Source organism: Schistocerca piceifrons, chromosome 7, assembly GCF_021461385.2.
Source record: "Schistocerca piceifrons isolate TAMUIC-IGC-003096 chromosome 7, iqSchPice1.1, whole genome shotgun sequence".
In the NCBI taxonomy this organism is placed as follows: domain Eukaryota; kingdom Metazoa; phylum Arthropoda; class Insecta; order Orthoptera; family Acrididae; genus Schistocerca; species Schistocerca piceifrons.
In genome coordinates this window covers 399,023,041-399,038,320 of record NC_060144.1, presented here as the reverse complement: position 1 = coordinate 399,038,320, position 15,280 = coordinate 399,023,041, and the positions used below count along the sequence as shown (strand labels likewise).

General features: G+C 38.5%; 1 protein-coding gene across 1 annotated transcript in view; it reads right to left on the bottom strand.

The window, feature by feature from the left end:
* Window positions 1–5,081: 5,081 nt before the first annotated feature.
* Window positions 5,082–15,280, bottom strand: part of LOC124805167 — a 267,019-nt gene continuing 256,820 nt past the window's right edge. The window contains exon 5 of the mRNA XM_047265649.1: window positions 5,082–7,433. Coding sequence (XP_047121605.1) covers window positions 7,252–7,433 — 182 coding nt within the window. The 3' untranslated portion in view covers window positions 5,082–7,251. The remainder of the gene's footprint in view (window positions 7,434–15,280) is intronic.

Sequence of the window (15,280 nt, the reverse complement as noted above, 5' to 3'; positions counted from 1 at the left end):
GGTGCCAAACCTACCAGATATCCGTTAACACAACAAACACATAAGAACATTATTTCAGTCACACAGAAATGACACCTGGGAATAATAATGTCAAATTAATTAGACTTGTGACTGGCAAAATACTTTCTTGGGATGGACATATAAACTATTTAAGCAGCAAATTGGGAAGAGTTTTGTTTTTGTTATCAGCTACTTTACTCTTATTAAGCCTTCTTCCACTCACATCTGCAATATGGGATACTGTTTGGAGAAATGCACCGGAGTCAGCTTACGTTTTTCAATGGCAGATGAAGTATTCTATGTCTGTCTTCCAGAGAAACTTGTAGAAGTCAGTTCAGAACACTTAACACAATGAGTCTCCAGCCTTTACATCTGTAGCTGTCTAATTTATGCTAAGGAAAAGCTAATCAAATTAAGGCTAAGAAATAATGTTAATTTGCACAATACAAGAAATAGCCACATGATAGATTTGCCATAATCAAGACTTTCTCTCTCTCTCTCTCTCTCTCTCTCTCTCTCTCTCTCTCTCTCTCTCTCTCTCTCTCTCATGCACATACACACGCACACATACACACACACACACACACACACACACACACACACACACAAAATAGCATTAAAGACATGAGCCTTAAATTCTTCAACAAATTGCCAAAACAGCTCACTTCATCCCTTACACAAGTACAAGAAAGTTGTAGAAACATTGCTAAATGAGAGAGAATTTTACGTAGTTGACAAAATCATGGAGAGTGATTTCCAAAAACTGTGTTAACGGTTGCTGTGTGTGCATATCAGTAAAATTGCATGCAATAATCATACAGTTACAACTCTGTTTTTATATACATGTAAATAAATATATGAGTATATTGCTCCAACTAGCCATAAGTACACTCTCGCCATTAAAATTGCTACATCAAGAAGAAATGCAGATGATAAATGGGTATTCATTGGACAAATATGTTATACTAGAACTGAAATGTGATTACATCTTCACACAATTTGGGTGCATAGATCCTGAGAAATCAGTACCCAGAACAACCACCTCTGGCTGTAATAATGGCCTTGATACACCTGGGCATTGAGTCAAACATAGCTTGGATGGCGTGTACGGGTACAGCTGCCCATGCAGCTTCAACACGATACCGCAGTTCATCAAGAGTAGTGACTGGTGTATTGTGATGAGCCAGTTGCTTGGCCACCATTGACCAGATGTTTTCAATTAGTGAGAGATCTGGAGAATGTGCTGGCCAGGGCAGCAGTCGAACATTTTCTGTATCCAGAAAGGCCCGTACAGGACCTGCAGAAATAGGGTTTTGCAGGGATCGAATGAAGGGTAGAGCCACGGGTTGTAACACATCTGAAATATAATGTCCACAGTTCAAAGTGCCATCAGTGCAAACAAGAGGTGAACGAGACGTGTAACCAATGGCACCCCATACCATCACGCCGGGTGATACACCAGTATGGCGATGACAAAATAGATGCTTCCAATGTGCGTTCACTGCGATGTTGCCAAACATGGATGCGACCATCATGATGCTGTAAACAGAACCTTGTTCCATCCAAAAAAATGACGTTTTCCCATTCATGAACCCAGGTTCGTCGTTGAGTACACCATCGCAGGCGCTCCTGTCTGTGATGCAGCATCAAGGGTAACCGCAGCCATGGTCTCTGAGCTGATACTCCATGCTGCTGCAAACGTCATCGAACTGTTCGTGCAGATGATTGTTGTCTTGCACACGTCCCCATCTTTTCAATCAGGGATCGAGACGCGGCTGCACGATGCGCTTCAGCCATGAGGATAAGATGCCTGTCATCTCAACTGCTGGTGATACGAGGCCACTGGGATCCAGCACGGCGTTCCATATTACCCTCCTGAACCCACCGATTCCATATTATGCTAACAGTCATTGGGTCTCGACCAACGCGAGCAGAAATGTCACGATACGATAAACCACAATCACGATAGGCTACAATCTGACCTTTATCAAAGTCGGAAACGTGATGGTACGCATTTCTCCTCCTTACACGAGGCATCACAACAATGTTTCACCAGGCAACGCCGGTCAACTGCTGTTTGTATACGAGAAATCAGTTGGAAACTTTCCTCATGTCAGCACGTTGTAGGTGTCGCCACCAGTGCCAAACTTGTGTGAATGCTCCGAAAAGTTAATCATTTGCATGTCACAGCATCTTCTTCCTGTTGGTTAATTTTCATGACTGTAGCTCGTCGTCTTCGTGGTGTAGCAATTTTAATGGCCAGTAGTGTAATCATAAACAGTAAATGTATGTAATTAACACATATAAATGTGTAACTGATATACAATTAAAATTTAGCATGTGTGTGTGTGTGTGTGTGTGTGTGTGTGTGTGTGTGTGTGTGTGTGTGTGTGTGTGTGTGTAAACAAGTATTCCAGTAACTATGTATTGATGCTAATAAGTGTTTTAGCAACTGACACTGTGCTCTTACTAAAATGTACATTTGAAACAAATACTAACAAAGAGATAGAGGGGCTGGCCAGTACTTACCTCAGCTCAGTACAGCCGATAGATACACGAAACAGAACAGAAAATTTACGTTCCTAGCTTTCGAAACTTTGTTCCTTCATCAGGAATCATTTAAAATGTACATTTATTTACACACAAAGCTGATCTATCATTTTATTAATGAACTTTACTTGTTGACAAGGCCAACTATATTGAAATATACTGAACAGTTGAGAATATACATTTTAAACACTCTCCACACCTGTTAATATGTCGTTTCCCTGTGAAATATTTAATAAGAAAATGAACAAGTAGATTTAATTGGGTGTATGCTGAAGAGGTGCTGAAGTTTGAGAGAATATGTGTTTATAGTATTAAGATTGGTATGGAAGTACAGTCTCTGATGTACAGTAATGATTCTACCAAGCCTTAATAGAATCAGGTGTAAAAACAATGATACAATAATACTTGCATTTCAAAATTAAATGTGAGTAATGTAGAAGATAATAGCAAAAAAGGTAAACAGACAGCATGTAGCAATCCAAATGCTACACATTTCAATGATTTCTTTATTGATAGGGTACAAGATGTATTAAAGAAGATCAACACCAACAATATAGCCATTTACCAAATGTATTTTTTGGAAAATTCGAATGATAGAGGGTCGAGATGTTTCTAAATTGAAGAAGATGAATAACAGCTGCAGTATCGCTAGTGACATTAACAGTTCCAATGCTGTCAAAGGTAACTGAAGCTGTACTGAATCAACAAACTGTAAATTAATTTGAAGAAACCAAGATCTTCAACAATAGTCTGGTTTCAGGTATGTGTACAGATAAAGCTACTGTCATTTCTGCCTCAGTACATTAAGCAACTAGAAAACAAATCATTGCTACAGTGTAGACTTTTTGATTTGTCAAAAAATTTTAACACTGAGTGTCATGAGATTTTATTAAATAAAATATGGTTCTGTATCTTCACAGGAAATTCAGTTTATTTAGGGAATCTTATTTAATTAGTAGAATGCTGGATGTGTCAATGATGTGTAATACATTTCTTATGGTCTTTGAAGTGTGTTTTGTATGATGCAAAAGTTAGAAATTCTCCCTCTCCATTCAAACAAAAATGTGTTTTAGCAGCTGCGATGTGCTATATATTTATGTGTCCATCCTACTGGTTTCTAGAGATAAGATTAAAAAAAGTTGTCATTAATGGTACAGAGTCTGCGTACTTGAACCAGCACATATGGGCATTCCTCAAGTTTCAGTAGTGTTTCAAGTTTTATTTATTGCTTGTTGTAATATTTATTACTTACTGTAATTACTTTCATATAACATAGTGGGACCACCTACGTAAAGTTATTTATTTGTTGATAATTTAGAAGTCTGCATAACGTCATAAAAATAGAGATGTTGAAGTATGAAATAGATCAGACCACTGTAATGTAAACTCCCTCTGTCTTAATCAGAATAAATCACAGGATCTACATATCATATGGAATCATAACACATAAGTGGAGCAGATTTTAAGTGCTGTTAATTTCCTTAGAAAAACAGATGATTCCCAACTCTCTTGGGATAATCACATAGGAAAACTGGTATGTAGAATTATGAAAGGCACTTACATTTTTCCTGACTGTGTCTTTGTGTGCATATTCCAGTGCTGAAAATGGCCTGCTGTGCCATAATATATAGCAGTATATCATGTGGTGCCATTCTGTGGGGCCAACAAAAGAGTACAACCAAGTATTTAGATTACAAAAAAAGACAGAGAGGATAATACACAGCATGGTGCCCAGAGCTCACAGCAGATATAGATTTAGAAATCTAAATATTATGACTCTGCCATTATCACATATATTTTGAAGTGTATAATTCTTGTCAATGGAAACCATTGTAAACACCAGCAATTTGACACATGCCATAAGTACAGTACCAGGAACAAACATGACTTGGTACCATCCCACTATAACTACAAAAACCACAGAAGTGCTTTGTGAGCAGATCAGTTAAACTTTTCAGTGTCATATTTCAATGTATCAGGGAGCTACCAACTCAAAAATTCAAAAGAAAAGTCAAAGGATTTCTGTTAGAACTATGTCCTTATGAAGATAATGAACTTTTAATTCTGGAGAAGGCAAAGGTGCAATTGTAACACATTTAACAGTGAACTTCTAGGATTTGGGTGTGATCTGCTGGTGAGAAGTAACAGAATGCATATCTTTTGTAATGTAGCAAATATTTGTGTTAGTAATATATTGTCGTATGCAATATCACATTAAATTAATAATTTGTTGCATATGTATATGTTATATATGAATATATTGTAACTATTTCAAAGCCTGCATCACATTATCTCTGTCTCTACAGTGATAAAATTCAATTCAGTAACATTTTCTGAGAGACTATACATGAAATTCACTTGTATTCAACAAAGTTTCCCCTGCTGATTCAAATGTTTAACACTAGTTGAGCAGATTAGCATTGATGGTTCAGATAAATTTCATAAAATTAACAATATTAGCAGTATTTTCATTTTGTTTCATAGTGATTTGTGTTTTAAAGAATGAGTACTTTTAAAAAATAATGCACACATTCTTACAGTAACATTTTATTGAATTAAGTACCAGTTAGAATAGCTCATTGACATTACAGGTAACAATGTACTTAATACATCTCTGAAGAATTTCTTTCACTTTCAAAGAAGAGATTTGTCCTGAACATGTTACTTCATATAGTAATGTATGAGAGTGCTAAATATCACAATTTTCTAATACTGATACATCTATATTTAGGGGCCTGAAAACAGGCTAGTGAACTACTAAATCATACAAAAATTAAAATAAACAAATAACACCTAAAATCATTATAAGCATTTGTCACACTTCTTTAACTCTTTTATCCGCATTCTCATCCTCTGCCTGTTGCATCACATGGGCAGCGGTATTATGTAACAAGCAACAGTTGAATACCAGCCCCTATAAAGTGACAACTCTGATCTAAGTAGAAATAATCATCCTTTAATATTTATTTTAAGTTGATGAGGTTCTTATGGTTTAGTAAGCCATTCATGGAATGAAAATAAATATAATTGCAAAAGAACAGAATTGATTCCACTGCTCTCATAATTAATCTAGCTTACTGAATCCCACTAAGAACAATTAATGGTTGTCGTAAGTCAAACATTCTGCTGAACTTATTTCAGCACGATATCTCACATTGTTACAATATTGTTATAAAAGTTAAAAAGCTGTTCTTGAGGCTAATGAGAATATGCAAAGTTGGCAACATTGATGGTTACAGATCTCCAGAATATTATTATGGAAACTAAGAAATTATATACAAACAAAATAAATAACAAATTTCCAGTGTGTGTTGAAACACAATGTGTAATTATTATGTAATATTTTCCTTTTTGTGATATTTATTTTGCAAACAGTACATTACATCACAGGTTTAGAGCATTGAAGTTTATATGTAAATACCCTTATGTGGCATTATCTTATGACTTCATTCAAACAGATGTACAAAACATTTTTTCTTTATCAAAAAATGCACTAGCTCAATTAAATAATAAGCATAACTGATTTTGCAATCATGGCTATGCAACTTCAAGTGCCTTGATGTGTATGGTCTTCTTTTAATTAAAGGGTAGTGTGAGAAGCTCAGTTCAGCAAAATTTTTTACAGTATACAGATTATAGTTTTCTTACACTGAGTTAAGAAAAAAAATTGTAAGATCTTTTCCTCCCCTTCCCAATCCTTTACATTCAAAGGAAGAAATACAGACTTCAGAGCATGAGAGCTTGATACTCAAGATACGATACTATTTAGCTTTTTTAGTAAACCATTTATGGGAACAAAAGCCCCTCAACTTTCTGTTCTTTGGTACTCATTCTAAAATTATCCATGTAGAGTTACAATTAACACATTTTACATGATTTTCAGTATGAAGAAGTTGAGCTATTTTTTCCTTCCATTGGATGATCAAATATTAACAGATGATAAACCATTGCGCATTTTTTGTTTTAAAATGAACCTGCAGTCAACAATTTGGTATTCACTTTTTGTGATGCAAGAGCTATTAGCACCATGTAGTCTCACAGCAAAACTCTGCTTAGTTATAAAACTCTTGCATATTAATTAGCCTACATAAAAATATTTCACAAAATAATTATCTTTAATTTTTGGTTGTCAAGAGATTGCATGTGCATCTCATACCTTCTTCTGTTTTTCTGTTCCGTATTTCATGTCACCATTTTCTTACTACTGTTGACAGGGAACATATACAGCAGATTCTTAATCAAGTTGTAAATAAGTACATTACTGCTGGGACACTCTGCAGCCATTTACTACAAAATTACAGGCAGCTATGATGAAGTGCTAACACAAGAAACTCATCATAATTTACACAAATTTTGTTTTATTGTGTCCTTTCAACTTAGTTGTCACAGATGTTTCTGCCAATGTTATTTCCAATACATGACTGCCCATTACCATTGATAATGAGAGAAGGTCCTAGCACTGTGCAGGAAAAAACATTGTCACTATCACACTTAACTGTACTTGTGTAGTGCTGCTAAACACGTAAAGATACTGACTTGGTCTTAGGGTCTGGTATCTTCGAACAATCATCTGCTTAAAGACACATCATCAGCTGGCTTCACCAGGAACAACATCTTTGGCCATGGTAACACAATTTCAGTGATGCTGTTTTTATTGTATAGTATCTTTTCAGGATCGTTTTAAGAAAGCAAAGGGCTCTGCTAGAGCTGTGAATCAGTATGCAAAGAGTTGACAGGTTTTGGAAGTTCTGTATCCAGTGCAGGATTGTCTATTCCTTGTTGCTGAATATGTGACTTTGGTGTGGAATTCATGCCAGGCAGTGACTGTACACTGTATGAACATCCCACTGGACTCTCATCAGGAGATTCTTCATCAAGCATACCTGTAAAAGAATAAAATACATGCTCTTCAGATTTAAGCTGATTTTATGAGAAATACAGATATGACCACCAAAAAATTCATACCTTTTCTTTAAGTATACAAACTAGGTGGGTCTTACTTTCACTGAACTGCTTACATACTGGTATAAATGAACAGCAGCTACATAAATATTTATCAGAAATATGTAATGTACTTATGTTCTTAAATATAGTATTTAGAGGACCTGCATACTACATGAAAAGAAATGCTCTCATACACAAAAACTGCATGAGACCTCATTATCATAAACATCCATTTCACCACTGTGTGGATGGCAGCAAAAAGCCATTATTTTCAGGTTGATGACAGAGGACAGTGGCCCACAGATAGGTCTGTCAGAGGGGCTCAAGAGGATTCCACACTCACATGTTTACATTACAGGTGGCTGAAGGATTCAAATCAGCAATTGTTGGACTGTAAATAGATTTTTTAGGCAGAACCTCCTTTCATCTTCCACATAAACTGTGTAATAACTAACTTAATAGTTACTGGTGTTTTTAAAGTTCAGTACCTCGGTCAGAAAAAACAGAAGCCTTCGTTGTTAAGACCCCTTTTTCTAAGGAATGGGTGGAGGTATCAAGTTGAAATTTATGTCACATGCTGAGGACAGTGGTCTCTTGGCAGTGAGAGAATTTAAGTTTTAAGTCAAGGCAGTCAAAAGATAAGGTCTCTTGTTAAGACCAGTTTTTCTCAGGAACAGATGGCAATGTCGAATAATTAACGCATCTTTTTTTTCTGCAATCAGGTTGGTTTTATTAAGGATTCCAATACAGCAAATTATTTCCCACTCTTTTGGCTACAAAAAACTATTTTGTAATATAACTTCTGTTCAGTGTGTCCTCAAGGGATCAGCATTCATTTGCTGGGTACGGGCTTGGCGACCCCAGGGGTCCTGAGCTAGGGACTGGCAAGTGCCGCCAGACCCCTGTCACCGTAAGCTCCGGGCATGCTTCAGCAACCACTGTACAGCACAGCTGTGGAACATTCTGTATCTCAAGGAAAGACAATCTTGGCTTGACCACCTGAATCGCAAGAACAGAATAAACCTCTATAAAGAAGGCCTCAATCTCAAGGTGTGCTGCGTGCTGGTGGGATGCATGGCTGTTGAGGTGGAACAATCCTTAGCAGGCAACCTCTGGGGAAAATGCCACACCTCAGTTGTATAAGGCTTACTCAGGCATTCATGGCTCTATCTGAGTGGACCCTTATTTCCTAAATTTTCCTTACCCTGTCCCAGTGGAGAGGATGAGCCACTGGATACCAACACCCAGTCTAACAAGAGGGCTCATGTAGCCAGTCCTCCTGATTCAGTCAGTAGCAACAGAATGCATGCTGGTCCGCAGAATGTGTTTCTTATTGTTAAAAGAAGAGAGGATAGTTTTGAAAAAGTTTCACTGTTTTACATACAGAAAGGCTTACAAGGCATTGCTGGCACCTTAAAATCTGTTAAGCGCTTACACAATGGGACCCTGTTAGTTTAAACATCTAGCTCCCTTCAGAAAATTCAATGCCTCAGGGAGTATGTGACAGACACTGAATTGTACAACATCATGAACTACATCAAAGGTGTTGTGACTTGCAGGAATCTAATTGACATTTCCCAAGAAAACTGGAAGCAGAATGGTCCCAGGTAGCCATTGTCAACCTGCAATATGTTATGAAAAGGTAGGATGGTGATCTTGTAAAATCAAACTCCTTTATCCTTACTTTTAACAGCACTAAACTACCAGAGCATGGGAAGACAGGTTTCCTATGCCCAAGTGTATGACCTTATTACCCAAATCCAATATGGGCACACTTCTCTTGGCTGTAAAGGAGAAGCTACTTGTAGCAAATGTGGTAAAGCTGCCCATGATGGAGTTGGTTGCTCCTCTCCTCCAAAGTGTGTCAACTGCTTTGGGCATCACACTGTGTGGAGCATACTGCAGAGTTTTCCTTGAGGAACAGAAGATCCAAGAGATCAAAATGACAAAGCGCATCCTGTATGGTGAAGCCAAGAAGTTATATAAGTCCATGCAGCCACCCCCGTTCGCTGCCTCCTTTTCTTCCATTCTGAAACATCGACTGATTGTCACTGAATTGAGATAAAATGCAATACATGCAATTCAGTACTGCACAATGTAATCTAACATATTTCAACAATTTAGGGCACAATCTGAGCAGCTCTCTCTGATTGTTTGCAGATGATGCTATCATTAACCATATAGTAAAGTCATCAGAAGATCAAAACCAACAGCAGCAGTATTTAAACAAAATATCTGTGTTGTGTGAAAAGTGACAGTTGTCTCTGAATAAGGAAAAGTGTGAAGTCGTCCATATGGGAATGAAAAGAAATCCACTAAATTTCTGTTACATGATAAACCACACAAATTTAAACTAAATACCTAATAAATCAACAAAAATAAGTTTTGAAAACATAATGTAACTGGACAGATAAAAAAATCTACTCACCAAGAGGTGGCAGGAAAACACACATAAAAAAAGGAAAGACATTAAGGTTTGAAAAAGGAAAGTCATTAAGGTTTGTAAGCTTTTGGAGCCAATGGATCCTTCTTCTGACAAAGGACTGAAGGTGAAGGAAGAAGACTGGTGAGGTTTAGGAAAAGAAGTAGACATCAGTCGGGTAAGTCTCCCCTGATGTGTGCTTCTGGGTGACTTTCCCGAATTTTACCCCTTTTACTAAACCTCACCAGTCCTGCCAAAAGAATGAGCCACTGGCACTGGAAGCTTCCAAAAGCTAGTACCTTTTATATGTGTGTTTTCCTGCCGCCTATTAGTGATTATATTTTTTATCTATCCAATTACATTGAACTAAATACCTAGGAATTTCAATTACAAACAACTTAAACTCAATAATCACATAGGTACTGTTGTGAGAAAGGCAAACTAAAGACTATTTTTTATTGGCCAAACCATAATACATCATAACACATCAATTAAACAGACTCCTCTGCTAGATTATTGCTGTGTGGTATGGGATCCTTACCAGATAGTATTGACAAAGGACATTGAAAAATTCCATTCTGTATTATCATGAAATAGGAGAGAAAGAGTCACAGATACGATAAGTGAGTCAGGATGGAAATCATTGAAACAAAGACTTTTTCAGTGCGGTGAGATCTTTTCATAAAATTTCAAGTATCAAATATCTCCTCTCATTTGTGAAAATACTTGATTGTTGCCATCCTAGGCAGGTAAATAATATAAGAGACTCCAGAGTATGTACAGAGAAAGGTTTAAGGGTTCATTTACCCCATGTGCAGTTTGAGATCGGAACAGTAGAAAAATAGCCTGTGAAACAAAGTATTCCAAATTTTTAGATGTTATATTCATAAGAACCTGAACTGGAAATTACATGTAACAGATCTTCTTTAACATCTAACTTTCACAAATTTTGCATTGCATGTATTTTCAGATTTTTGAGATGAAAAAGTAAACAAGTTAACTTACTTTTCCTACTGTCATTAAGAAACATCTTATGTCATCATACTCTGAGGAAACTTGCCACTGAGGGAAAAAGTGTTTGTTGCAGACAAGCATGCAACAATGGTAATGTGTAGTGTCCACTATCCAGCTCTTTAAACTGTTTGGTATGATGACATTTACTCCTGAGCGAAATTTATTTTCAACAATCAGTCACTGAAACTTCCTGGCAGATTAAAACTGTGTGCCAGACCGAGACTCGAACTCGGAACCTTTGCCTTTCACAGGCAAGTGCTCTACCACTGAGCTACCCAAGAACAACTCACACCCCATCCTCACAACTTTACTTCTGCCAGTACCTCGTCTCCTACCTTCCAAACTTTACATAAGCTCTCCTGCGAACCTTGTAGAACTAGCACTCCTGAAAGAAAGGATATTGCGGGGACATGGCTTAGCCACAGCCTGGGGGATGTTTCCAGAATGAGATTTTCACTCTGCTGCAGAGTGAAAATTTCGTTTTGGAATCAGTCACTGTTTTAAAACAACAGCAAATTCGTAAATATAATACTAGAAGAAGAAATTATTGACACTATTAATTACTTAATTTTGGAGTGGCACAGAAAGAAATGCAGTATTCAGCTACAAATTTTTCTGTGAGAGTGCGCGCTCTCTCTCTCTCTCTCTCTCTCTCTCTCGAGAGAGAGAGAGAGAGAGAGAGAGAGAGAAGAGATAGAAATGGGAGATACACTGAACATAGCTAAGTATAAATCATTGTAACAAAAAGAAAAAAAGTTTATTAATCAAAGAAATGGTCATCATATTGCCATCTAAATTTTCCTTTCAGGTAATCTATGTATACATAAAAAACAGTGCCCCAACTGACTGACTCATCATCGCCCAGCCCAAACCACTAAGGACAGAAACTTGAAATTTGGAGAAGGTGAGGATCTTATATTGTAGGCATCATTTGAGTAAAGATTGTTCAAAATTTCACTACTAAGGGAGTGGAATAAGGGATGAAAGACCTTTTGAAAATATGTAATTATTAAGACAAGTTGAAGCTAGAACTACAAAAACTGATATTTGGTTTCTCAGTCAAAAATAAAAAAAAAAGACCTTGTTTCAGCATTTTTGGAAATTCAACAACTAAGGGGGTAAAACAGAGTGAAACATTTTTTGAAAATAAATCATTATTAAAGATTTATCGATGCATTTTTAAGCTACATCTATGAAACTGGTATTAGAATTTTCGATAAAAACTTTAAAAAATATATGTATTTCATTGTTTTTGGAAATTCAATTCCCTAATGGAGTGAAATAGCTTATGAAAAATTGTATGAAATTATTTGATTATGAAACCATTTTCAAAGCAAAATCTATGAGCACTTGTATATCTTCTCTGTTAGAAATAAAAAAAGAGTGTGTTTCACAGTTTTGGAAAATTCAGCCCCTAAGGGGGTGAAATAGGGGATGAAAATTTTTAAGAAAATATTTTACTATATTAAAAAAAAATTAAAGCAAAATCAATGAAAATTGGTTATTCCACTTCTTGGTTAGATACAAAGAAATATGTTCTAGGAGATGAAAGTTACTATGGAAATAAAGCGCTGGCAGGTCGATAGACACACAAACAAACACAAACATACACACAAAATTCAAGCTTTCGCAACAAACTGTTGCCTCATCAGGAAAGAGGGAAGGAGAGGGGAAGACGAAAGGAAGTGGGTTTTAAAGGAGAGGGTAAGGAGTCATTCCAGTCCCGGGTTCCATCAGTTTCACCTGGTCCTACTCCAAATCCCATGCCACTTTCCTTGACGTTGACCTCCACCTGTCCAATGGCCAACTTCACACGTCCGTCCACATCAAACCCACCAACAAGCAACAGTACCTCCATTATGACAGCTGCCACCCATTCCACATCAAACGGTCCCTTCCCTACAGCCTAGGTCTTCGTGGCAAACGAATCTGCTCCAGTCCGGAATCCCTGAATCATTACACCAACAACCTGAAAACAGCTTTCGCATCCCGCAACTACCCTCCCGACCTGGTACAGAAGCAAATAACCAGAGCCACTTCCTCGTCCCCTCAAACCCAGAATCCCCCACAGAAGAACCACAAAAGTGCCCCACTTGTGACAGGATACTTTCCGGGACTGGACCAGACTCTGAATGTGGCTCTCCAGCAGGGATACGACTTCCTCAAATCCTGCCCTGAAATGAGATCCATCCTTCATGAAATCCTCCCCACTCCGCCAAGAGTGTCTTTCCGCGGTCCACCTAACCTTCGTAACCTGTTAGTTCATCCCTATGAAATCCCCAAACCACCTTCCCTCCCCTCTGGCTCCTATCCTTGTAACCGCCCCCGATGCAAAACCTGTCCCATGCACCCTCCCACCACCACCTACTCCAGTCCTGTAACCCGGAAGGTGTACACGATCAAAGGCAGAGCCACGTGTGAAAGCACCCACGTGATTTACCAACTGACCTGCCTACACTGTGACGCATTCTATGTGGGAATGACCAGCAACAAACTGTCCATTCGCATGAATGGACACAGGCAGACAGTGTTTGTTGGTAATGAGGATCACCCTGTGGCTAAACATGCCTTGGTGCACGGCCAGCACATCTTGGCACAGTGTTACACCGTCCGGGTTATCTGGATACTTCCCACCAACACCAACCTATCCGAACTCCGGAGATGGGAACTTGCCCTTCAGTATATCCTCTCTTCTCGTCATCCGCCAGGCCTCAATCTCCGCTAATTTCAAGTTGCCGCCACTCATACCTCACCTGTCTTTCAACAACTTCTTTGCCTCTACACTTCTGCCTCGACTGACATCTCTGCCCAAACTCTTTGTCTTTAAATATGTCTGCTTGTGTCTGTATGTGTGGATGGATATGTGCATGTGTGCGAGTGTATACCTGTCCTTTTTTCCCCCTAAGGTAAGTCTTTCCGCTCCCGGGATTGGAATGACTCCTTACCCTCTCCTTTAAAACCCACTTCCTTTCGTCTTCCCCTCTCCTTCCCTCTTTCCTGATGAGGCAACAGTTTGTTGCGAAAGCTTGAATTTTGTGTGTATGTTTGTGTTTGTTTGTGTGTCTATCGACCTGCCAGCGCTTTTGTTCGGTAAGTCACCTCGTCTTTGTTTTTATATATAATTTTTCCCACGTGGAATGTTTCCTTCCATTATATTACTATGGAAATATGTTCACAAAAATGCAAAAGGCATGCTAACAAAAGCACTGGGCTCCAGCAAACAGAATCGCTTTCTGGTCAGAATTACATTCGGAAAAGACCATGCACCTATGAATTTCATTAGCTTGAAAATTTAGAAGATATTACGATATTTGAACAATATAAAAATTTGATTAAGGAAAAAAAATCTTTGCAGACCATACAGCCTATGTGACTGAAGCAGCAAGCGCTAAGCTAGTGTACTTTAATTATAGACTGACTCATTCCATAGCTTTGAATTATGATACTCAGAACATGCAAGTAACTAAGCAGAAACTTAAATTTTGTTCACTAAAGACAATACTCAACATATCCCGAATGAATATTTCTCTCTTGAGCACTGTATGTGCTGTTTCTGAACTTTTTGGTGATTTTAAAATTTTATGTCCTACTGAATTCCTGACAGCCACAACAAAAAGGATGTTATACTCTTAAGCTTTTGGTCAATGTCTTCTTCAGCAAAGAAAACACACACAGATTCACATAAGCAAGCACATCTTATGCTCAGAGGACTGCTACCACTGGCAGCTCTGACTAGAATGCGACAGTCACACCAATAGCAATCTGGAGTGGGGCAGGGAAGGGGGAGAGAGAGCATGGTAAATGTGATGTGGGAGGGTGGGTGGGAGGGGGGGGCAGTGGAGAGGGGAGAGAAGAGTGCTGTATGGTGGGGTGTGTAGTGACTGACGAGATTGCCAGGCACAGTGTCAGAAGCTGGGGGAGAGGGGAGGGGGAGGGAGAGAGAGGAGAGAGAGAGAAGTGAAAAACAGAGGAGCAGGGAAAGGGAAAGGACAGGTGGGTGCACTGGCAGAGGGCAACTCACAATGAGGGTGAGGGAATATGAGAAGAGAGCAAAAGATAAGACACAGGTGCAGAGACTCTTGGGTGGGGGCTGTGGGGACAATAGGGTACTATAGAGTGAGGCCAAGATAATTCTGGGAGTGGAGAATGTGTTCTAAGGGTAACTCTCATCTGCACAGTTCAGAAAATCTGGTACTGGGGGGGGGGGGGGGGGGGAGGATACAGATGGCCTAGGTTGTGAAGCAGCCATTTCAGTCAAGCATGTTTTGTTCAGCTGCATGTTGCTTTGCTCTTGACCACAGTTTGGTGGTGGCGGTTCATCCTCATGGACAAAGGGATAGCAGTCATACC